This window comes from Rhodnius prolixus, unplaced genomic scaffold (assembly GCF_049639745.1).
Source record: "Rhodnius prolixus isolate KJV_2025 unplaced genomic scaffold, Rpr scaffold_4, whole genome shotgun sequence".
Taxonomy (NCBI): Eukaryota; Metazoa; Arthropoda; class Insecta; order Hemiptera; family Reduviidae; genus Rhodnius; species Rhodnius prolixus.
The window spans coordinates 10,176,944-10,203,941 of NW_027411614.1; the positions used below are offsets into that span (position 1 = coordinate 10,176,944).

Sequence of the window (26,998 nt, forward strand, 5' to 3'; positions counted from 1 at the left end):
GCTAATAAGCCCCACCTTGTGCAGGTGCTTCTTGAACCTGCCATGCCCTGTGAATAGGCCTGTAACCAGGGTAATCTGATTTCTGCCCAAGCCCAGAGTCTCATTGACGCGCCTTAAATCATTAAAAAAAAAGTAATAATAATAATAATAATAATAGTAATGACTATTGTCCCATTGTACTAAAACAAGTCGAGTTAGTACTTCTTAAAGATTTTTTTAAAGTGAAAAGCGAGGGAAGAACACCAAACTTATAATTTGTCACTTTTATTTTATTTTATGTCCGTTTAATTTAAATTAGAACAGGTTAGAAGTTGAAAAAGAAAAAGTAAAGTAAATCAACAATTAACAAGTCCTGATTACTTATCAAGATACAGTTGTAGTTTTGGGATTAGGAGGGGGACTCACCCCTCCATGAAAATAGAACCGGACATGATAAGAATGTTGATATACATTAACAAGGATTTGAATAATATAAACTCCTTTTTCTCGATTTCAGCTTGAAGGTTTGTTTTTTGCCTTCTCCTTCGTCTTCTTCTCTTTTTAATTTAGAAATCACGCAACAACTGGGCAGTAGTGTTTAAAGATGATGCGATAACAATCTTCCGATTAAAAAATAAAAAATAAAATAAACCACAGTTGTCAGATATAATAAATAATGTAATAAAATGCCCGGTAATAATAGGCTGCCATTATTTATGACACCTTCTTAAGAGATGGAGATTGCTTTATACAGATATACATGTAAATAAAGACAAGCAGGAATAGATTGTGGACAAGCCTTCCTACCTGTATTAATGGCATTGAAATCGGTTTGTACATAAGTTCGTTTTTGAAAGTGAAATCATTCAAACTATAGTTTCTTTATAATACTGCAGTCGTAAAAACTAATTGCAGTTTTTGTTTTAGTAAGTCTTCTAGCAGTTTAATACGCTGCTACTGGGAGGTTAGTAAAGTTAGATCAGCTGTATGTGACGTGATATCTATATTAGGTCTTATAATTTTGTTTGTTTGTTGTAGATCTCGAAAGCTCGCCTTAGTCAAGAATCAAATATGTCTGCACGGAAGTGTATTTCCGTATCTCCTCATCAGTGGCTGACATAATGGCGAGCTGAGCTATGCGAGAGGATTATTATTTTTATGAGGAAGTTATACTCTACCATGGCAATCAGGTAAGTGTAAATGCGACGCTGCTTTTTTGATTTAATTTTGACTATGGTTGGTTTAATTTATTTACGTCCATTTTTAATAATTTGAGGGAGAATCTACATCAATCACAATTCAACAAATCAGATTTCAATACAAAACGAAAGAAATCAGCACAAGTCTGACCAAATAATCGAAGCAACATTACAAGCAACAAGAACAATATAGAATGTCCACAACACATTAGAATCGAGAAGTTCACCCAATAGTAACACTTCACTTCTGCTGACCCTCATTTTCAGAGAGGAAATCGCGAGACCACTGTCTTTTAATATAGTTATCTGGATGTGTTCTGGAAGAATGGTATTGTACCAGTAGATTGTGATGAGATTCTAAGTTAAGATGGAATTTTACAGTTCCGTAATTTGTGAAACACACACATGTCGAAAGAAATTTTTAAAAAAGTCTGAATAATTTGATTGGAGTCATAGAAAAGACGAGAAATATCATAATGATGAAAATTTTGAGGCTGGTTTTGATGTCTTTGTCAAAACATCCAAACTCTACTCTTCTCTGAACGCATACAATCCATTTTGAATCTTGATAGAATCTCAGTTCATTAATAGAAAAGAATATTCCTTCAAGAAGACAACGTAAGGATGAATCAAATCTCTGGTTCGTAAAATTGAAGACTTGAACTAATCGTATAAGCTTTTACCTTATCCAACTGACAATCCTGAACCTAGTGCCTTCAAATTCATATCTATTCCGTTCCAGCACCTCTTTTTACAAATCATGTTCTAAGAGAATAACAGTAAAGGCTGGGTTTTTTGTCTCCAAAATAGATCTGACAACGGCATTGTGGAAGTGTTTGGTAACAGACAGGGACAAGTTGTAAATTATAATGTCAGGATAAAACAATTTTAAATTATAAGATGTTATATCGTCCAGATTTTCGATTCACTCTAGTACCAGCTAAGATAGAGTTGATCAATGACTTTTATAAATATTAAAGATAATTTTTTGAGCAATGTAATCCTAACAATAACTCATAGACTCATTCCTTCTACAGAGAACACCTGTAATAGTTTTACTATTCTTCTTTAGCTGAAATGCAACCACATGTGAAATAAACTCCGACATTCCTGCAAACGGAGTCAATAAATTCTTAGCCTTCTCAACAGCTTCCGTCCATTCCAACATTTCTCTTGCTACATTTTATGACCTCAGAAATATTGGCCATTCAGACCAAAATAGGCACCTTTTTTTCTTTGGAATATTGGGGAAGGAAGAACTTAAATCCAGTCACGCCGAAAGAAACTTTAACAAGAAAATAATGATGCTAACTAAAGGAACAAAAAGAAGTAGAAAACATTTTGGGAAGAAAGGGAAAAAGAAGGATGTGATTTAGGAGGCTTAGGTTTAAATACAAGAACAAAATAGAGCTATATATCTGGCTATCTCGAAGATGAGTTTCCGCTAGTGCCTTCTAGATCCAGACCAACTAACAAGGCCAGAACCCATTCCTTACTTTGTTTGCCCAGAGGTGGTTTTATTTTCTTCATCTCCCAATCCCACTCTAGTGCAGTCATGTTAGTATTTATCCTGCGGCCACTCAGCTCAGACGTTATTTGGTACTCAGTATCACTCAATGTACTTGACAACTTGACTGAATAAGAAATATTATACTTAATATGTCAAACTTAAACAAATGTACCTTTTTGGATAGGTTAATGACATAAAAAGAAAGCCCGACATTTATTGGCCTGTCAATCTGATGATGTAACCTATCATTTAACGTCATTCCAGTTAATGAGTTCTTGTTGGAACTGATACAACAACAATCAGTTCTTCTCTGATTTTTATTTTTTTTCTAAATACTTGCGTCTGAGATTTAAAATTTTTCTCAGATTTGTCATGTATGAAATTTTACAAGAAATACAAGCTTTGATATCCCTAAATTTGTATAAATGGTTCTTACAAGTTAGGCTATACATGTGTCAGTGTTTGTCCAAAAATCGCCGAAAGTACAAATGTGGCTTTTAGTTTAAATCCCACCCGGAATCTCCTCGGAGATCCCAGTATCGATTGGAATCCTAGAAGCCTCTTAGAGCTAGGTAATGGAACAGAGGTGGACAGTAATTTGAGCAACGATGTTCAGAGAACAGAAGAGTATTGCCTAAAGCTATGTTCTATAAATAATAAACATTACTTTCCTGTAAAAATCTGAATGAAAATAGAAACTGATGAAACGTTTCTGAACGTTTTGTTTTCAGGTTTTAAACAATATTCAGGAAAACGTAACGAAAAGAAAAATGTTGATTTTTCTTTCAATTTTATGTAAATAATCTATAAAATATTATGTTCTATTATTCTCCAAGGAAATAGATTGCTTTTCCACTTACTCAAACTTAATGTCAGTCATATTTCCTCTGAATGTTCTAGGACTATCAGATTATTACTCTTTATTAACCATTTATCCTAAAATACGAAAAATTATCCTTAAACTTAAGACTTAGCTATTTAACCTACAATTTCCCACGATTGGAAGATACTTTCTTGATATTTTACCTCTACGAATTTTCTTTCTCATGTCTGGTCTTAAAAGATAATTCTTGGACAGATATTTTCTGAATTCTAGAATGGATTTGGTTAAGTTGTTAAGTGGGTACGAAGACTAACTTCAATGATTTTTACGAGTACTTTAACTCAATGAGCTAGCTAAAAAAGAAACACGAATTATTTATTGCACTATGTAATTAAATGCAGTTTTTCTTGTGCAACTTGCGTTTTTTTGAAGAGTATTATTTATCTTTTTTGTGACTGATTCGTTATTCAAAAAGAAGAAAGATTATTGCCTATTTCAGTCATAAGATTGTAAACTTTCTTCCTTATTATTATTATTTCTATTATTATTATTATTATTATCTGTTTTAGTGGTCCAAGATTCTTGTAGCTAAAAACTGGTAGATAGAATTATGGTCATAATTAGGGAACGGATTCGTATGTATTTACATATTTTTTTCTAGGCAATTTACAGACGTTTTTCAACTAGAAGTATTCATACTGACACTTTTTAAGCCGTTTGAGTCTACTTTTATTTCACATATTTCCACATATTTGGATGTTATCGCATATTTATACATATTTGATTAAAATAAATAAATATTTCTACATATTTAATCAAAATATGTACATATATTTTCATATTTTTCATTTTGGGCATATTTTCATAATTGGGAGGTGGTTGACAGGAACTGTGAACCACAGACTGTAGGGCTGAGAATCACAGTGGGCAATGGTTGTTGTAATTTACACAGAATGCTGCTAAACAGTGACGGGCACTTGTTAGTTCTTTGAAGTTGTCTGACGTTGTCTGTTCTTTCAGCTCGTTCGTTGAAGTGTCCAATTCATTTCGTTCGGTCACTTAGTGTATTCTTTTTTGGGTGAAATGCCACGAACATCGGCCTCAAACAAACAACTGGTTGCTAAATATCTTCGCAAGTTTCCAGCAGAACTTTTTCCTGGGAGTAAGGGAGATCTGATCAGATCAAAACTGGTAGAAGTACTGAGCAAGAACAAAGATTTCTGATATTATCAGTGGAACAGAAGTCACCTCAGAACATCGTGTACCCTTTACAACCAACGAGATAACTTCTTTCAGCAAGGCACCTATAACATCTGTAGATGTTGAACGATCTTTTAGTCGTTACAAGTCCATCTTATGCCCAGATCGTCGTCACTTTACGTTCCAACATTTGAAATTTCATGTGGTTGCAAACAATTTCGAAGAGAGAAGTTTTCAAAATTGAAAATTTAACACATCTTTTTTTAAATAGTAAAAATGTTCTTTGTTGTATAAATCATTATAACTTGTAAAAACAAATTATTTTGTTCCTAATAAATTATTATAAATTGTAAAAATGTTCTTTTCTTGTATAAATAATTATAACTTGCCCCCCCCCAAAAAAAAATCCATTTTCATAAAAAAAATGTCCATTTTACTTAAATATTCCAGAAAATATTTTAAGAAAATCACATATTTTCCACATAATTGACGAAAATAAATGCATATTTTAGTTAAATATTTGGCATTTTTAAATACATAAAAATCCGTTCCTTAGTCATAATATTTAGGTTTTTACATCCCATAGCTTTTTGCGGTTTCTTATTTCTTCATGTATATTTCTACAATTATTTTGATTTCGGAAAACCAAGATAATCCTTTCTCTAACTGCATTGTTTTAAACGAATAAATGCATTATATCATTATAGAATAAACAAGTAGGGATATGGCTTACCATTTTTATGTTGCATAGGCTCTTGCTCTGCGTCACGTTGCTAACGACAAGTAAGTCTGATCTGCAACAGAAGAAGTAAAACTTATTATTCAATTTAATACAAGAAGAAGCGTGTTCCGCGCGAATTTATGTTCCTATAAATATGTTTTTTCCCAAACAATGGTTTGTCAACAAATACTTAAAGAGATAAGTGAATATAGACCTACGAAGCGTCAGCTTGCAAAACTATTGTAGTTTCAAAGGTATTCTGCCTGAATTTCAGCGCGCAGGTCCTTATAAGAACGACATTGTTATCCTTTTTTTAGTACCCTTAAGGGTATTGTTAAAATGAAATTGTCCATTTAACGGAGTGAAAATGTAAATGGTTTTGTTGGCCTCTTCGTGGCCTTCGTTACCACAGACAAACAGGTTTGAATATCACTAGGTAGAAATTTAGTGAGGTTTGATGACTATGTTGTTTCGAACGTTTGTCGACAAGTGTAGAGAATATCGTCTGTTTAGTTCATCCCGTTTTAGTAGCGAAAATCATTGCAGATCTAGCAAAGTCTAACGAAGATGGTTCTACATTCCAATGTACAGTTCAAACTATTGTACTATCCAGTCTATTCTTCATGGCACCATTCGCACTTACAAGTAACGCTACCAAATGGAACTAGCATGGATCGTAAATAGAGCAGGTTATCGACCTTCGCTTTACGTTTTCCACTAGTTATGGTTGGCCATCTACTCAACTATACAACACATTTCGGGTAGTGTACAGCTATGAATGAAATCATTACTGAAAATAATTGAGAGAGCGCCGTATTATTTATGATAACATCTCATTTACACCTGGTCTACATTAGCTGTGTTTGTCAGGTTATGTTAGTTCTATAATAAGGTTTCTCCTTGCTTGCATTTGCGTTACCAATTTGCACCTACAAACAATTAAAATGTTGTATTCCGAGTCTTCAAGAGGAATCGTCTTCAAATCCGTTTCAGCCAGGAAATAATTTTAGATGCTGTATCAATTCGAATTTGAAGTAATTTTTTTTCTAATTTCACTTGAACTCTCTTGGATAGCACATGTACATTACAGGTGAAAGGATATTTTGAACTAACTGCCACAGAACTTGTAGTGAATATTTAAAGTTGGGCTTTATCACAGAATTCACTCAAAATTCCTAAAATCAGTATGTACATAAGAGTGTGCTTAACGCGATGATTGTTAAAGGTGCAGTCAGCTTTGTTAGGCCTTATATAGGAAAGAATTGATAGATAAATGATAAGGGTTAGAGAAATATCTAAAGGTAAAAGGGTTGAGAGTAAGTAGGATTTGAAACTGTACTAAGGTTAATTACATTAAATAATACTCCAGAATGTCCAAATCAGATTATATTTATAGTAAATAAAATTACCGAGACCAATAACTGTCTAAAATGAAGAAAATGGTAACATGAATTGATGAAAGGTAAGATTTGGTAAGCTTTGCGTAGACTCTGCCGAAACCTAGAAAGAAAATAGGAAGAACCTAAGAAAAGTGCCTAGTGAAGACTCCTGCAGTTTGCAAGATCACGGATCTATGATTGGTTAGGTTAAATGCTTGAAACTTAGTTCGCAAAATAGTTTACCTTTTGCATCAAAGCACTAAAATTTGTAACGAATTCCTTTAAAGAAAATAAAATTTAATATAAATACTTAATGTAGAAGTGAAATTTCCATTTTTTAAACTCTTGAGAAACAATACAAGTTTGTGCGAAGAAGAAAGTGTACTCTTGTTATTTTAAGCTTTTTCAATTTATTATCCTAAGAAGAAGGAATGAACTGTGCCTGTAGTAGCAAGGAAGGAGCTGGAAGCTTCCTGCAGAATGTAGAAATGATCCTTCTCCTTCTCTGTCTATTACTCTTGCCTAAAGGAAAAGCGTCATCATTTTTCCTACTCAGAGGAAATGGAGGAGGTACTGGAAGAAAATTGTAAGGAGATTAGTTTGGGGAAAGGGTCCCCCGTAATGGCAGCAAGGAAACGAGTGGCAGCAAGGAAACGAGTGGCAGCAAGGAGACGAGTGCCAGCAACTCCAGTTTAGTTGGTCTGGTGAAAAATTGTTCCTTATATTTCTCGGATGGGTGCCCTTTGTCTTCACAACGGCCAGAACGTCTGGGCTGATGTTCCAGCTAATGATGTCCTTGATAAGGGACGTGCAGCACCGTACATTCTAGTCTCGTAATTCTGTCACTCTGCGCCAAACTTCGCGTTATATAAATTTTAGCTTCGTTAATAAGGAAAAATATACTAACTGTGCAGTAAATTTAAAATTAATGATTTACTAAGCAGCTGCTTCCTTCCATTTGTTTAGCTTTTTGGTTTAATTATGTCTCTTGATTACATGAAAAGAAAAACTCGCCATAGTTTAGAATAAAATTCGGTTCATCGAAATCATAGCTTCATTCTACAGTATTTTTTGTTTATTATTATACTCGTTTTTTAGTTAACTTTTATTTCTCTACGAACAATGATTTTAAAAGAATGAAGCTGATTTTTGAACTTTGATAAAAACAAATTATTCTTTAATTTCTGTTTGTAGACTACTTTTAATCCACTTTTCTTGGACGTAAAATTGTTTTAAGAACAGAAAAAAAAAAAACCATTAGTCTCAACTATTTTTATTTTAGAATAATTCGTCAAATATGGAATATTGCAAAGATGGTTAGCCACCCAAAAAATAAACATTAATCTAAATTACAAAACTTGCTGAATAGGAAAAAACTTATGAATGGTTAAATGAAAAACTAAGTTGTCTGGGAAAAATATAAGGGTCAGAAAAGAAGACGTTACGGACTGGTTATTTTTACCCACAGATTCTTACAATCACAATAACACGGTGGTAATTGGTAGGAAATTTTGTAGAGCAGGTAAAGAAAACTCGAGTCGAATAATGAAATAGTTACGGTAATCGCTGAGGGGTGCCCCTGGCAGTGTAGAACTCTAGTTCACTAGGGCATGAACTCCATGCTGGCCAACTAACAGTTTACTTCCATCATAAACTGCACCTAAATTACTTTGAACTATCAATTATTGCCTCACAATATAGGATTCTACAAAATCTGTTCCCACCTAATGTCTCAAATTATTTTACATACTTAAAAATAAAAATTAATTGGAATAAAACAGTAATAATAAACAGTATAGATAATTAATTTTATCTATACTTAATTTTAACCTTAGATCTACAGGATTACGAGTGATTAGATCATAGATCCCTAGCTTCTTCGAAGCTGGTAAACCACTTCCCCTTCCTAGGCCGTCTTCTAGGGTGTGTAATGAAAGTGAATGAACATGAGATATTACAAAAGAAAGTAAAAGAGTGCTTGGAATATGGGAAAGAAAACTGCTCAGGAAAATATAAAATCCTATAAATGAAGGTGGGCAATTGATGAACTTTACAAATGCCGAACTGAGGCTGAGACAAGTGGAAAGAATAGAGAGATTCCCTAGGCGATGGCTGAACGGCAGACCAGAAGGATCTAGAAGACTGGGAAGACCCTTCTTGAGATGGATGGACGAAGAGAAAGAAGATCTAAGAAGGATGAGAGAGAAAGGATGAAGGACAAGGTCAGGAGGTAGGTGTGAGTAGTGAGAGGAATCGTTGAAGAAGAGCTCAGCAGGACCTTAGCTTTAATATGGAGGAAGAAAATTTTAGCTTTACTTACACTATGATTGTAATACTCAACTGTAATGCGGTAAATTTACCAGTGGAACTAGCTGTTTAAAACAAGCATAAATTTTTAATCCGATGCCTTAATCAAATTCAATAAATATAAGACATGAGAACTCCAGATCATCCAGTTGCAAATTCTGTCGATTAATTTTATTTATTGGCTAAAGATGAGGGTTAAAAGAGAGGTCACAAGACCTTTCAATCTACAGTCTGGTGAGAAAGGAGGAAATTGGATAAGGAGATTAGGATGTTTAGAGCTAAAGCGCTATTGAGGTCAGAGAGAACGGTTTCATTTAAAACAAAGAATGAAGCGTTCGTAATTTTTAATAAGCGCTTTTAATTAAAAGGGTTAGATTATAGAAATTGGAGCGGTTGGTTGAACCCAATTTATCGCGTCCGTCTGTCAAAAGAGGTATTATAACAGCGTTTTCAGAGAAAGATTGAATTACTCAAGTATTTTAGAAAGAATTTAGTACAATTTAAAAGTCTTTTTAATTCAGAGCGTGAATTTAAATTGAATCGTTCGTTGAGATAAGTATCTACACTCGGTAACAGAAAGTACTACAGTCACGATAAAAGGAGTTGAAGGGAGAGTGGTTGATTGAAGAAATAAGGCAATATTTCTGCTCCTATCAGAAGTCACCTAACTGAGGAACCCAGAATAACATATTTCAAGTGCTTATTTGATCATTTAACTCAACATTCCCATATTCATCTTAACAAAATATCAACAGATGTTAAATATAATTGCTAATCATGGATGAAAGTAATTGGTTCAGTTGATGAAGGATACAGAATGACGTATGAAACAAAGGGCAAGTTTATCTTTAGGTTGTTGATGGACCAGCTGAAGAGACCTCAATTTGTGAGTAGCGGGGAAGATAGACTTAGTTAGGCAATGAGAGGATTGTGTGATGCCCCACCATGTCGGCGCTGTAGCTAACAATGAACTAGGGCTTTATAAATTAGTTCTAATAAATAGCATCATTTAATTAGAGATCAGAAGGGTGAATCAGCTGTTTCTAATTCTCTTCCACTGTCATTATTATTAATGATTGCAGGCTATTCTCTAAATTGTTTTATTTGTATGGATGAAAAAACTAAAGATTGATTCACACTTTCTTGTCTGACAAAAAAATAATACTGCAAACTTATAACTTTTCATAGTTGTCGCCAAAACGCTGTAAGCAACTCCCTCACCAATAAGAGCACAGTTATTTAGTACATAAAATGGTGTTCATTCACTTTCATTCAATGATCTAGATTTTATTTTCTTTTACTTCAGGAAAATATTTCGTTATTTTTTTTTATTCTTCATTACATTAGAAGTATGAAACCGGAAATATACTGTTCAAAACATGTTTATTTTGGACATTTTTACGATATCAATTTTTATTGCATTATTCGATAATTTATCAAATATCTATGGGTGAAAAATTAGTAAAAAAAATTTAAATAGTGTTTTTCCTAGAAATAATTACCAAAAACGATTGGCTAATCTCATTGGCGAACGGGATGTGTGTAGTAGGCGGGCTGTAACTGATGACGTAGTGAACCCGTAAGCCACTCCCTCACCAATAAGAGCACAGTTATTCAGTACATAAAATGGTGCTCTTCACTTTCATTCAATGATCTAGATTTTATTTTCAGGAAAATATTTCGTAATTTTTTTTTTATTCTTCATTACATTAGAAGTATGAAACCGGAAATATAATGTTCAAAACATGTTTATTTTGGACATTTTTACGATATCAATTTTTATTGCATAATTCGATAATTTATCAAATACCTATGGGGGAAAAATTAGTAAAAAAAATTTAAATAGTGTTTTTCCTAGAAATAATTACCAAAAACAATTGGCTAATCTCATTGGCGAACGGGATGTGTGTAGTAAGCGGACTGTAGCTGATGACGCAGTGACACCGTAAGCCACTCCCTCACCAATAAGAGCACAGTTATTCAGTACATAAAATGGTGCTCTTCACTTTCATTCAATGATCTAGATTTTATTTTCTTTTACTTCAGGACAATATTTCGTTATTTTTTTTTATTCTTCATTACATTAGAAGTATGAAACCGGAAATATAATGTTCAAAACATGTTTATTTTGGACATTTTTACGATATCAATTTTTATTGCATTATTCGATAATTTATCAAATACCTATGGGGGGAAAATTAGTAAAAAAAATTTAAATAGTGTTTTTCCTAGAAATAATTACCACAAACGATTGGCTAATCTCATTGGCGAACGGGATGTGTGTAGAAGGCGGGCTGTAGCTGATGACGTAGTGACACCGCAAGCCACTCCCTCACCAATAAGAGCACAGTTATTCAGTGCATAAAATGGTGCTCTTCACTTTCATTCAATGATCTAGATTTTACTTTCTTTTACTTCAGGACAATATTTCGTAATTTTTTTGATTTTGTATTACATTAGAAGTATGAAACCGGAAATATAATGTTCAAAACATGTTTATTTTGGACATTTTTACGATATCAATTTTTATTGCATTATTCGATAATTTATCAAATACCTATGGGTGAAAAATTAGTAAAAAAAATTTAAATAGTGTTTTTCCTAGAAATAATTACCAAAAACGATTGGCTAATCTCATTGGCGAACGGGATGTGTGTAGTAGGCGGGCTGTAACTGATGACGTAGTGACACCGTAAGCCACTCCCTCACCAATAAGAGCACAGTTATTCAGTACATAAAATGGTGCTCTTCACTTTCATTCAATGATCTAGATTTTATTTTCAGGAAAATATTTCGTAATTTTTTTTTTATTCTTCATTACATTAGAAGTATGAAACCGGAAATATAATGTTCAAAACAAGTTTATTTTGGACATTTTTACGATATCAATTTTTATTGCATTATTCGATAATTTATCAAATACCTATGGGGGAAAAATTAGTAAAAAAAATTTAAATAGTGTTTTTCCTAGAAATAATTACCAAAAACGATTGGCTAATCTCATTGGCGAACGGGATGTGTGTAGAAGGCGTAGCTGATGACGTAGTGACATCGTAAGCCACTCCCTCACCAATAAGAGCACAGTTATTTAGTACATAAAATGGTGCTCTTCACTTTCATTCAATGATCTAGATTTTATTTTCTTTTACTTCAGGAAAATATTTCGTAATTTTTTTTTTATTCTTCATTACATTAGAAGTATGAAACCGGAAATATAATGTTCAAAACATGTTTATTTTGGACATTTTTACGATATCAATTTTTATTGCATTATTCGATAATTTATCAAATACCTATGGGGGAAAAATTAGTAAAAAAAATTTAAATAGTGTTTTTCCTAGAAATAATTACCAAAAACGATTGGCTAATCTCATTGGCGAACGGGATGTGTGTAGAAGGCGGGCTGTAGCTGATGACGTAGTGACACCGCAAGCCACTCCCTCACCAATAAGAGCACAGTTATTCAGTGCATAAAATGGTGCTCTTCACTTTCATTCAATGATCTAGATTTTATTTTCTTTTACTTCAGGAAAATATTTCGTTATTTTTTTTTATTCTTCATTACATTAGAAGTATGAAACCGGAAATATACTGTTCAAAACATGTTTATTTTGGACATTTTTACGATATCAATTTTTATTGCATAATTCGATAATTTATCAAATACCTATGGGGGAAAAATTAGTAAAAAAAATTTAAATAGTGTTTTTCCTAGAAATAATTACCAAAAACAATTGGCTAATCTCATTGGCGAACGGGATGTGTGTAGTAAGCGGACTGTAGCTGATGACGTAGTGACACCGTAAGCCACTCCCTCACCAATAAGAGCACAGTTATTCAGTACATAAAATGGTGCTCTTCACTTTCATTCAATGATCTAGATATTTTCTTTTACTTCAGGACAATATTTCGCTATTTTTTTTTATTCTTCATTACATTAGAAGTATGAAACCGGAAATATAATGTTCAAAACATGTTTATTTTGGACATTTTTACGATATCAATTTTTATTGCATTATTCGATAATTTATCAAATACCTATGGGGGGAAAATTAGTAAAAAAAATTTAAATAGTGTTTTTCCTAGAAATAATTACCACAAACGATTGGCTAATCTCATTGGCGAACGGGATGTGTGTAGAAGGCGGGCTGTAGCTGATGACGTAGTGACACCGCAAGCCACTCCCTCACCAATAAGAGCACAGTTATTCAGTGCATAAAATGGTGCTCTTCACTTTCATTCAATGATCTAGATTTTATTTTCAGGAAAATATTTCGTAATTTTTTTTTTATTCTTCATTACATTAGAAGTATGAAACCGGAAATATAATGTTCAAAACATGTTTATTTTGGACATTTTTACGATATCAATTTTTATTGCATTATTCGATAATTTATCAAATACCTATGGGGGAAAAATTAGTAGAAAAAATTTAAATAGTGTTTTTCCTAGAAATAATTACCAAAAACAATTGGCTAATCTCATTGGCGAACGGAATGTGTGTAGAAAGCGGGCTGTAGCTGATGACGTAGTGACACCGTAAGCCACTCCCTCACCAATAAGAGCACAGTTATTCAGTACATAAAATGGTGCTCTTCACTTTCATTCAATGATCTAGATTTTATTTTCTTTTACTTCAGGAAAATATTTCGTAATTTTTTTTTATTCTTCATTACATTAGAAGTATGAAACCGGAAATATAATGTTCAAAAAATGTTTATTTTGGACATTTTTACGATATCAATTTTTATTGCATAATTCGATAATTTATCAAATACCTATGGGGGAAAAATTATTAAAAAAAATTTAAATAGTGTTTTTCCTAGAAATAATTACCAAAAACAATTGGCTAATCTCATTGGCGAACGGGATGTGTGTAGTAAGCGGACTGTAGCTGATGACGTAGTGACACCGTAAGCCACTCCCTCACCAATAAGAGCACAGTTATTCAGTACATAAAATGGTGCTCTTCACTTTCATTCAATGATCTAGATTTTATTTTCTTTTACTTCAGGACAATATTTCGTTATTTTTTTTTATTCTTCATTACATTAGAAGTATGAAACCGGAAATATAATGTTCAAAGCATGTTTATTTTGGACATTTTTACGATATCAATTTTTATTGCATTATTCGATAATTTATCAAATACCTATGGGGGAAAATTAGTAAAAAAAATTTAAATAGTGTTTTTCCTAGAAATAATTACCACAAACGATTGGCTAATCTCATTGGCGAACGGGATGTGTGTAGAAGGCGGGCTGTAGCTGATGACGTAGTGACACCGCAAGCCACTCCCTCACCAATAAGAGCACAGTTATTCAGTACATAAAATGGTGCTCTTCACTTTCATTCAATGATCTAGATTTTATTTTCTTTTACTTCAGGAAAATATTTCGTTATTTTTTTTTATTCTTCATTACATTAGAAGTATGAAACCGGAAATATAATGTTAAAACATGTTTATTTTGGACATTTTTACGATATCAATTTTTATTGCATTATTCGATAATTTATCAAATACCTATGGGGGGAAAATTAGTAAAAAAAATTTAAATAGTGTTTTTCCTAGAAATAATTACCAAAAACGATTGGCTAATCTCATTGGCGAACGGGATGTGTGTAGAAGGCGGGCTGTAGCTGATGACGTAGTGACACCGTAAGCCACTCCCTCACCAATAAGAGCACAGTTATTCAGTACATAAAATGGTGCTCTTCACTTTCATTCAATGATCTAGATTTTATTTTCTTTTACTTCAGGAAAATATTTCGTTATTTTTTTTTATTCTTCATTACATTAGAAGTATGAAACCGGAAATATAATGTTAAAACATGTTTATTTTGGACATTTTTACGATATCAATTTTTATTGCATTATTCGATAATTTATCAAATACCTATGAGGGGAAAATTAGTAAAAAAAATTTAAATAGTGTTTTTCCTAGAAATAATTACCAAAAACGATTGGCTAATCTCATTGGCGAACGGGATGTGTGTAGAAGGCGGGCTGTAGCTGATGACGTAGTGACACCGTAAGCCACTCCCTCACCAATAAGAGCACAGTTATTCAGTACATAAAATGGTGCTCTTCACTTTCATTCAATGATCTAGATTTTATTTTCTTTTACTTCAGGAAAATATTTCGTAATTTTTTTTTTATTCTTCATTACATTAGAAGTATGAAACCGGAAATATAATGTTCAAAACATGTTCATTTTGGACATTTTACGATATCAATTTTTATTGCAATATTCGATAATTTATCAAATACCTATGGGGGAAAAATTAGTAAAAAAAATTTAAATAGTGTTTTTCCTAGAAATAATTACCAAAAACGATTGGCTAATCTCATTGGCGAACGGGATGTGTGTAGAAGGCGTAGCTGATGACGTAGTGACATCGTAAGCCACTCCCTCACCAATAAGAGCACAGTTATTTAGTACATAAAATGGTGCTCTTCACTTTCATTCAATGATCTAGATTTTATTTTCTTTTACTTCAGGAAAATATTTCGTAATTTTTTTTTTATTCTTCATTACATTAGAAGTATGAAACCGGAAATATAATGTTCAAAAGATGTTTATTTTGGACATTTTTACGATATCAATTTTTATTGCATTATTCGATAATTTATCAAATACCTATGGGGGAAAAATTAGTAAAAAAAATTTAAATAGTGTTTTTCCTAGAAATAATTACCAAAAACGATTGGCTAATCTCATTGGCGAACGGGATGTGTGTAGAAGGTAGCTGATGACGTAGTGACACCGTAAGCCACTCCCTCACCAATAAGAGCACAGTTATTCAGTACATAAAATGGTGCTCTTCACTTTCATTCAATGATCTAGATTTTATTTTCAGGAAAATATTTCGTAATTTTTTTTTTATTCTTCATTACATTAGAAGTATGAAACCGGAAATATAATGTTCAAAACATGTTTATTTTGGACATTTTTACGATATCAATTTTTATTGCATTATTCGATAATTTATCAAATACCTATGGGGGAAAAATTAGTAAAAAAAATTTAAATAGTGTTTTTCCTAGAAATAATTACCAAAAACAATTGGCTAATCTCATTGGCGAACGGAATGTGTGTAGAAAGCGGGCTGTAGCTGATGACGTAGTGACACCGTAAGCCACTCCCTCACCAATAAGAGCACAGTTATTCAGTACATAAAATGGTGCTCTTCACTTTCATTCAATGATCTAGATTTTATTTTCTTTTACTTCAGGAAAATATTTCGTAATTTTTTTTTATTCTTCATTACATTAGAAGTATGAAACCGGAAATATAATGTTCAAAAAATGTTTATTTTGGACATTTTTACGATATCAATTTTTATTGCATAATTCGATAATTTATCAAATACCTATGGGGGAAAAATTAGTAAAAAAAATTTAAATAGTGTTTTTCCTAGAAATAATTACCAAAAACGATTGGCTAATCTCATTGGCGAACGGGATGTGTGTAGAAGGCGTAGCTGATGACGTAGTGACATCGTAAGCCACTCCCTCACCAATAAGAGCACAGTTATTCAGTACATAAAATGGTGCTCTTCACTTTCATTCAATGATCTAGATTTTATTTTCTTTTACTTCAGGACAATATTTCGTTATTTTTTTTTATTCTTCATTACATTAGAAGTATGAAACCGGAAATATAATGTTCAAAACATGTTTATTTTTAACATTTTTACGATATCAATTTTTATTGCATTATTCGATAATTTATCAAATACCTATGGGGGGAAAATTAGTAAAAAAAATTTAAATAGTGTTTTTCCTAGAAATAATTACCACAAACGATTGGCTAATCTCATTGGCGAACGGGATGTGTGTAGAAGGCGGGCTGTAGCTGATGACGTAGTCACACCGCAAGCCACTCCCTCACCAATAAGAGCACAGTTATTCAGTACATAAAATGGTGCTCTTCACTTTCATTCAATGATCTAGATTTTATTTTCTTTTACTTCAGGAAAATATTTCGTTATTTTTTTTTATTCTTCATTACATTAGAAGTATGAAACCGGAAATATAATGTTAAAACATGTTTATTTTGGACATTTTTACGATATCAATTTTTATTGCATTATTCGATAATTTATCAAATACCTATGGGGGAAAAATTAGTAAAAAAATTTAAATAGTGTTTTTCCTAGAAATAATTACCAAAAACGATTGGCTAATCTCATTGGCGAACGGGATGTGTGTAGAAGGCGTAGCTGATGACGTAGTGACATCGTAAGCCACTCCCTCACCAATAAGAGCACAGTTATTTAGTACATAAAATGGTGCTCTTCACTTTCATTCAATGATCTAGATTTTATTTTCTTTTACTTCAGGAAAATATTTCGTAATTTTTTTTTTATTCTTCATTACATTAGAAGTATGAAACCGGAAATATAATGTTCAAAACATGTTTATTTTGGACATTTTTACGATATCAATTTTTATTGCATTATTCGATAATTTATCAAATACCTATGGGGGAAAAATTAGTAAAAAAAATTTAAATAGTGTTTTTCCTAGAAATAATTACCAAAAACGATTGGCTAATCTCATTGGCGAACGGGATGTGTGTAGAAGGCGTAGCTGATGACGTAGTGACATCGTAAGCCACTCCATCACCAATAAGAGCACAGTTATTTAGTACATAAAATGGTGCTCTTCACTTTCATTCAATGATCTAGATTTTATTTTCTTTTACTTCAGGAAAATATTTCGTAATTTTTTTTTTTATTCTTCATTACATTAGAAGTATGAAACCGGAAATATAATGTTCAAAACATGTTTATTTTGGACATTTTTACGATATCAATTTTTATTGCATTATTCGATAATTTATCAAATACCTATGGGGGAAAAATTAGTAAAAAAAATTTAAATAGTGTTTTTCCTAGAAATAATTACCAAAAACGATTGGCTAATCTCATTGGCGAACGGGATGTGTGTAGAAGGCGGGCTGTAGCTGATGACGTAGTGACACCGTAAGCCACTCCCTCACCAATAAGAGCACAGTTATTCAGTACATAAAATGGTGCTCTTCACTTTCATTCAATGATCTAGATTTTATTTTCTTTTACTTCAGGAAAATATTTCGTTATTTTTTTTTATTCTTCATTACATTAGAAGTATGAAACCGGAAATATAATGTTCAAAACATGTTTATTTTGGACATTTTTACGATATCAATTTTTATTGCATTATTCGATAATTTATCAAATACCTATGGGGGAAAAATTAGTAAAAAAAATTTAAATAGTGTTTTTCTTAGAAATAATTACCAAAAACGATTGGCTAATCTCATTGGCGAACGGGATGTGTGTAGAAGGCGGGCTGTAGCTGATGACGTAGTGACACCGTAAGCCACTCCCTCACCAATAAGAGCACAGTTATTCTGTACATAAAATGGTGCTCTTCACTTTCATTCAATGATCTAGATTTTATTTTCTTTTACTTCAGGAAAATATTTCGTTATTTTTTTTTATTCTTCATTACATTAGAAGTATGAAACCGGAAATATACTGTTCAAAACATGTTTATTTTGGACATTTTTACGATATCAATTTTTATTGCATTATTCGATAATTTATCAAATACCTATGGGGGAAAAATTAGTAAAAAAAATTTAAGTAGTGTTTTTCTTAGAAATAATTACCAAAAACGATTGGCTAATCTCATTGGCGAACGGGATGTGTGTAGAAGGCGGGCTGTAGCTGATGACGTAGTGACATCGTAAGCCACTCCCTCACCAATAAGAGCACAGTTATTCAGTACATAAATGGTGCTCTTTCACTTTCATTCAATGATTTAGATTTTACTTTGTTTTACTTCAGGCAAATGTTTCGTTAAATTTTTTTGATTCTGCATTACATTAGTGATATAAGTGTAATAATAAAATACGCACTATGAAGATAACTGTAGGTAGGTTTAGGATTTATTTGAGATTTACTGTTATTTGTTAGTTATCTTTAAAACATTGTATTCCTTGTAGCATTAGGCCTTAGGCACACAGAAAGCGGTCGGTCGCGGCGGGCAGCGATCCAGCGGTCGTCGCGGCGGTCTGCGATATGGGGACGTCACACAGGACGCGATTATTTGTTAGGGCGGTCCAGTTTGGTATCTTTCTTCTTGAGAAGTAGTAGTGCGTTTTTTTGTATTAATGCTATTACAGAATTACAGCTATTTGTTAATAGTTCTATCCATTACATTACATATTCATCTCTTCAGCATCAATTTTTCTCCATCCTGCAGGGGTGTCTTTTGTTTGCCCTCTTTATGGCCCAGGCACTTCTGGCCTTGACCTACGCCTTCGCGCGCTCTTAATAAGTGTATTAATTATAATGAAACAACCTGTGTCTAGTGCAGTGGTTCCCAACCTGTGATCCGCGGACCTCCAGTGGTCCGCAAGAACTAAAATATGATCCGCGAAACACTTAACATTTTTAAAGTAATAATTATTTGACATGATGCGGCCGCATGTGCGGCGAGGCGCGGTGAGTGGGACGTTGAACGAGCTTAGAGCGTTTAAAAACCAGCCCAAGAGTCGATTAATAGCAAATGATGATGTGCGTGTCGCTTTGAGCAATCTCATCAATCTCGGGATTGCCCATCTTGTTATGAAAATGCAAGCACAAAAAGCACATTAATATAACTGAAAACATAATCACAATGTTAATTAAAGTAGTTTATTGAACCTGTGGCCCGTGCTAACAAAAAAAATATTAAAATGGTCCCTGGTCTTAAAAAGATTGGAAACCACTGCTCTAAAGTGTGTATTTCGAGTATTTTTCCAGATATTCTAGAAAATTTTCTCTAATTTCCTCGGGTAGGGATAAATTTTCTCAAAAATGTTATTTCAGTGTAATGTTCGGTAATATAATAATAATTATGTAATATGTGATATAATAAATAATACATATATTTGAGGCAGGGGTTTTGGTGTAGTGGTTAAATGCGTGGATTTGTGAATTAATGGGAAATTAATGAGAAAAATGTTGAATAATAATTATGGACGTTGAGCCGCGTAAAAATTGGCGATTACTTTAAATACATAACATAATAATAATTTAGAACTTAGGAAATTCCGTTAAATAAAAGTTGTAAAAGTGTTCAGATATTTGTTTAGATAAGAGGGCTTGAAATCAAATACTTACTGAAACCGTATTCTGAAAATGTGGCGAGCGTATTATTACGCAAAAAAGAGAAATACGCATAAGTTTTTCGGTAAATCATGGGGCCACTTAGAACATTGTAAACGAAATGTTCATCTCAGGAAGTCCCCTTTACTAAAGGATCTTTGATGGTAAGCAGAATTTTTGATGACTTCGCCATAGATTATGCTATGAGTATGGAGATGTAGCACTAAGGCTCGTCCTAAAAAACTTCTTTTTTTACCATACACTCTGCATAAGGAAGTAGTACGGGTGTCTGGAAATGGAAATGCCCTGATCGTCTGAGTGGCAACTCACGTCCTATATTTGTGGAGGGAGGTGCAGTTATATTACAAGTAGCAGTTGGTGTCAAAGCTGATACCCTCGGCTTTGTACTGTGAGGGAGGCTCATATAGAGAGTCCTTCTAACCATGGAGGTGGTCTAGTCTGGTAAAATCGATTATAGCGCGTGCTGAATCATGGCCCAATACGGTCGTGGACCTGCTCCACTAGCCACGGCTCATTCTTCCCTCTTTACGACCTCACCAAAAATCCGGCAATTCCTTTCCATGATTATAATAAGCAAACAACCCAGTTACCTGACCAGTTCTTTGTTTTGCCGAAAAAAGGCATTTCTTACTAGGCCATACATCACTTAGTGCGTAGATCACGTGTTTGTCCTAAAGCAACGAATAAGTGTAAACAACAATTGAAAATAATGCGTAAAAACTTGTCTATTTTTGAGGGATTGATTGGATAAATATTATTACATCCAAGAACCTGCTACACCATGTAACATTAAATTTTGTACCGTTAGAAAATTGTTAGTATTATTACCATTCATAAAATTTATAGCCCAAAGTTTTGTTCTTATTAAATTTCACATAAACTAGAATATTGAATTTGTAAGATAGACGATAGAATATTACTTAAATTTATTAAGATATCCAAGTATTTGTAAAAAGTATTTCTGGACCTCCAAATTTAAATAACTTAATTCAAAACAAGACTAATTTTGGTCAGAGCTCATAACTTTTATCTATTTAGAAAGTTTCTATATTTGGCCTTCATCTTTCTATTATTTCTGTATACTTTCATAAGAAAAACAGATATATTTGAGTCAAAATACCAAATTTTCAGTTTCTGCAAACAATTTTTTCTTATTTAAAACCAAAATGAAAATGGCAACCAGTAGTTTTTATTTCCAACAATTCTTGATTATTTTATCGATTTTTTAAATTTCTCTTTACTTACTCTACAATAGTAAGAGAAAGTATAGCAATCGATTTTGAGGTTTCACAGGAATTATGTGGATTATAAAACCCCCAAAATCCGAAAAAAATCATAGTCAGTTCATCTTCCATATTTTAAGGATGTCAAAATAAGTTTTCAGTCAAAATCAGTCTGCCTAAACTACCACAGAATGAATTTTTCCATTTTTAACATATCCTCAAAAACGGTTCCTACGATATTCTTTAGATTTAGGGAGATTGATGGTTGTATATTCTTGGATCTATAGCTTACAAATAAAATAAAACAAAAGCGGGAATCTTTGAATGAGAAAATCAATGGAAAAACAGTAGGAGTGAAACAGTCAATTCCTTTCTTAGAATTGTCAATGAACCATTGGACTGAATGATATGGAAATTTTAATGAATCATTGCCACTGATAATGACGAATACCATCCTTTACATAAATTAAATAAATGTAGGCTCACTCTATAAATATACAAAACTTTCTTTTTGCTTTATTTCTTCTAAAGACTGTATAATTTGATTTCAAGTGTTTCATATCATAAAATTCTTGGATTTTGTATTTAATTGGAAGGAATTTTAACATTTAATTGGACTTCATAATCCCTAGAGGAGAAATCAACGGCCATTTTGGATTAATTAACTTCATCGCCTTAGCCTCAATTCCCCTTACTTGCTTTTAACTTTTAACATTCAGAATTATAAAATATCAAACGTAATGAGAGGTTCCCATCTTACTTCTGCTCACCGATACATTCTAAGACTTCTTATTAACAAATATCTTTAAAACAGACATTTTTATTGTTCAGTTACTGCATATTGTTAAAGATAGATGACATCGTAGTAAATGTAGAATATATGAGACAGAATAACTACTTCGTATCAGTCTTACAAGTAGCATTTTAATTTAATATCGATGGCCAGCTGCCATTATTAAAACGAATAGCTGCTAAAAACGAAAGAAACATAAGGAAATAGGAGCTATTTAGTCCAGATAAAAGCGGATTTCCTGCAGCGTGAACATCCAAACAGGCCAGTACTAGACGATACAACTGGGGTGGATCTTTTTCTATTCATTCACTGCTAAAAACGAAAGAAACATAAGGAAATAGGAGCTATTTAGTCCAGATAAAAGCGGATTTCCTGCAGCGTGAACATCCAAACAGGCCAGTACTAGACGATACAACTGGGGTGGATCTTTTTCTATTCATTCACTGCTAAAAACGAAAGCAACATAAGGAAATAGGAGCTATTTAGGCCAGATAAAAGCGGATTTCCTGCAGCGTGAACATCCAAACAGGCCAGTACTAGACGATACAACTGGGGTGGATCTTTTTCTATTCATTCACTGCTAAAAACGAAAGAAACATAAGGAAATAGGAGCTATTTAGTCCAGATAAAAGCGGATTTCCTGCAGCGTGAACATCCAAACAGGCCAGTACTAGACGATACAACTGGGGTGGATCTTTTTCTATTCATTCACTGCTAAAAACGAAAGAAACATAAGGAAATAGGAGCTATTTAGTCCAGATAAAAGCGGATTTCCTGCAGCGTGAACATCCAAACAGGCCAGTACTAGACGATACAACTGGGGTGGATCTTTTTCTATTCATTCACTGCTAAAAACGAAAGAAACATAAGGAAATAGGAGCTATTTAGTCCAGATAAAAGCGGATTTCCTGCAGCGTGAACATCCAAACAGGCCAGTACTAGACGATACAACTGGGGTGGATCTTTTTCTATTCATTCACTGCTAAAAACGAAAGAAACATAAGGAAATAGGAGCTATTTAGTCCAGATAAAAGCGGATTTCCTGCAGCGTGAACATCCAAACAGGCCAGTACTAGACGATACAACTGGGGTGGATCTTTTTCATTCACTGCTAAAAACGAAAGAGACATAAGGAAATAGGAGCTATTTAGGCCAGAGAAAAAGAGTTTCCCTAATAATTTTACTATAATTGAAAACACGAATTAGAAGTGCAACTAATTAAATGCTGTTTGTGCGTTGATTATGTATTTATGCTTTAGATTTGTTTTTTTTAAAAGCTAATATTAGAAATCAAATTCTTTAATACAAATAACAGCTTCAAAGTGGTGGAAAATTAATTAATTTTAGAAATAATCTATAATAAAGTGTTCCGAGTTAATGGTTTAAAGCGCACTGTTTTATGAAATCCAAGTTGGAGCAAAAGCATAACTTAAGTTTGAATGTCCAAATAAATCCAAAAATAACAGTCGATCATTTTCTCTAAAGACATCAACCAAGAACAAAATGGCCAACTCTATTATTTATGAAAATTTACTTTTAGTTTTGGTAAGAACAAAACAATAAATAAGTAAAAACAAACTTTGCTTCAACATCCCAAGGAAAAAAAAAAGAAGAGAAAACAACTTTGTACTAACTTAAATTGTAGATGTGGGTGTGAACTTGTTAAAAGTTTCGAGACTACTTAGGATCCACAATAAACATTTTCCTTGTGATTACTTATTTAAGCACCTGGAGATGTCTAAGCACTTTCTCTAAGTTCTATCTTAAGAGTATTTTCTCAACACTCGGGAGGCAATTCTAACCTCATCCTTGTCAACTCTCTTTGCTCATTTATAATTTAGTTCGAAATAAATTCTACCTTATTGGTCAGGTACTAAATAATTTATTTACAAATGAAAATGAGGTAGGAGTTACTTTCCTTAGTACCGGTAAAAGATCAGCTTCTTCACCTTTACTGCATCAGATGAAATAAATAAATGAATAGTTTTAATCTTTTTTATTCAACGTTTCAAAAAATAAAAACAATTTTACTCAATTTCAATAATGTTTCAATCTTTTAGGTATCTTAGATTTATGTTATAATAATCGTCTTGATAAATAAGTAGAATAATCTGATTTGGCTACTAGAAATGCGATCCTTTCTTTAAACTTTTACGATTAAACCTTTACAAGACCAGTGTTAGTTGCTTTGAATATTTAGAAAAGGTACTCTGTCAGCCATGAGGATGGTTGGGAGAAAATGTGGCGTGTGACGTGCTGCAGCAAACTTAAATGCTGTAGCAATGGTGTTGAAGGAAGTTGTGGTTCGCGCTGGGATTAATCTGGATGATTGGACTAACTTTTCAGAGGAGCCTTAACAGCGGCTATCTACATACAGGATATTCTTGCAAACGGATGTTGTTACACTTACCTCCACTCTCTACAAGTGGCCAATAATATTCTTTTCTGAAACACATGCGCGATTACATTTAGCAAGAATTGTTTCCAGTTGTCTGGATATTGTTTCAATGAAGCCTGTAGAGTGGCTAGCATGTAGCCGAGATATAAACCCCATTGAACATCTAAGGGATGGACGTATTAAGAGATGTCCAGCTGTAATACAGAAACAGCTCCCAGAATGTAGGTTTGATTTGAATGAAGAATTTGAAAATATATATCTCATGATTACAGGCAAAACCTCATCAAACGTAGCTACGTCTTGTGTAAGCCTAGATAAATAGAAATGGCAGAAATACGTATTTGTTCTCTATCTATTTCCAGACTGAATTAAATTCCTTATTCCTTTCAAATTACATGTGATTTATAGGTAAAGGATGAGTAACGTTGTTAATAAGGAACCAATACAAACAATAATAAAAAGTAAAGTAAAGTAATCGCCTATTTTTTCAGGCGGGGCTTAACGTCCAACTACCATTTACTAGGTGTCGTGGACGGAGGCGACTAGCTAACGTACTTTACTATTTCTCATTTAACCATTAAATAAAATCCAAGGCCAAGACCGGGAATCGAACCCAGTACCACAATGCATATTAGCTTTGCAGGTCTCGCCTCTTAACCCGCTCGGCTACCGTGGCGCCTTACAAACAATAATAAGGGTGGAAAGTTTGTTGGTCCCTCAGTATGTATTCTAACAATAACAATTCTTTTATATAAATTTCGTTCATGACCAGTTGCTCTCCAAAACATTGAGCATTCGTGACTCTTTGGTTAAGCGAGTGTGGACACCATTACAACAAGAATATCGATTATCGATCCAAAATGAGGTACAATAAGTCGAGATGTTGTTAAAATCGATGAAGGTGGTCCACTGCATTAGCTACTGTTAATTTCCTAAGGTCCTAAGTAAACAAGACCAACATGGGTTATGGAAAATTCACTAGACAAAATTTACAACCCTTTTCAAAAGGTTTTAGAAGGACCGTTACCTTAAACGCTATTTAGCCTTCGTCCCTTCTTTCCCTTAGGGTGGAAACTTTGTGTTTACTAAGTCCGTTCAGTAAGTAAAGTTTCGTGACGTGGTTCTGCTCTCCATTTTAAACACATTTTGGCTACAATAAGTGTGTGACAAGTTGGTTTGTACCAAACCCTGAAAGTGTACATAAAACTTTAGTTGTTTACATAGCTTTGATGTTGTTCTATTTGTTTGTGAAAGAATCTTTCCCTTTTGAACTTTTTGTAAAAAGAAGTATTGCAAATCTTTCAAATTTTATTAAATTTTCACTTAAATGCATTTTTTAAATACCCTCATTGTTTGTACAAAGTTATTTTAGCACAAAATAAAGATGGTACTAGTTTTTTGGACTGGGTTTCATATTCTTCACTAATACGAATTCAATATTTTATGATCAGTCAACTTTATTAACATAATTTATGTAATTAAAAATGTTCACGAAAGTTGAGAGTTGAAATAAAAATGATAGATTATTACAGTTTCATACATGTTTATTGCCTAAATTATATTTTATATAATTAGAATAATATAATATGTATTTAATAAATATACAATAATTTTGTTAGTACTGGCGCAGCAATCTCTTCTTTCTCGACAGTGGGGGCGGGAGTGCCGCAGGGGAGTATACTTGGCCCTGCACTCTACACAGTATACACATCAGACATACCTGTACAACCCTCTACACTATTCTGGACATATGCAGACGACTAGTTACAAATACACATCCTACATCAGCTTCATACAAGTTACAAACACACTTACATAAAATAGAATCCTGGGCAAAGAAGTGGCGGATTAAAATGAACCCAAAGAAATGCCAGCACGCCACGTTTACTCTCTGGCGGGGCTCCACCTGTCCTCTTCAACAGCAATCCTCTCCCTTATACAGATCTGGTGCGCTACCTTGGGCTCTACATAAACAAACGTCTCACGCGGAACCCACACACTAGACTTAAAAGACAAGCAATGACAAAACGTGCGAAACTGCTTTACAGACTTCTTGGACGACGCTCCAAATTACCCATTGATCTCAAACACTTAATATACAGTACTATTCTCAAACCTATGTGGACTTACGGACTAGAGCTGTGGGGTTCAGCCAAACCTACAAACATACGGACAGTACAGGACATTTCAATCGAAACTCCTCCGACAGATAGCTGACGCTCCTTTCTACGTGACTAACCTCCACTCTTCACAACAACCTCAACATTCCCTTTATAGACCAACTCGCCAAGACTAAATAC

At 33.3% G+C, this 26,998-nt stretch overlaps 1 protein-coding gene across 5 annotated transcripts in view; it reads right to left on the bottom strand.

Annotated features, from left to right (window-relative positions):
• LOC141455834 (breast cancer anti-estrogen resistance protein 3 homolog) overlaps positions 1 to 26,998 on the bottom strand; it is a 301,202-nt gene that overhangs the window by 27,405 nt on the left and 246,799 nt on the right. For all 5 annotated transcript variants that reach the window (XM_074131261.1, XM_074131263.1, XM_074131258.1 and 2 more), the window contains one exon: positions 5,445 to 5,505. In XM_074131261.1, coding sequence (XP_073987362.1) covers positions 5,445 to 5,505 — 61 coding nt within the window. The remainder of the gene's footprint in view (positions 1 to 5,444; positions 5,506 to 26,998) is intronic.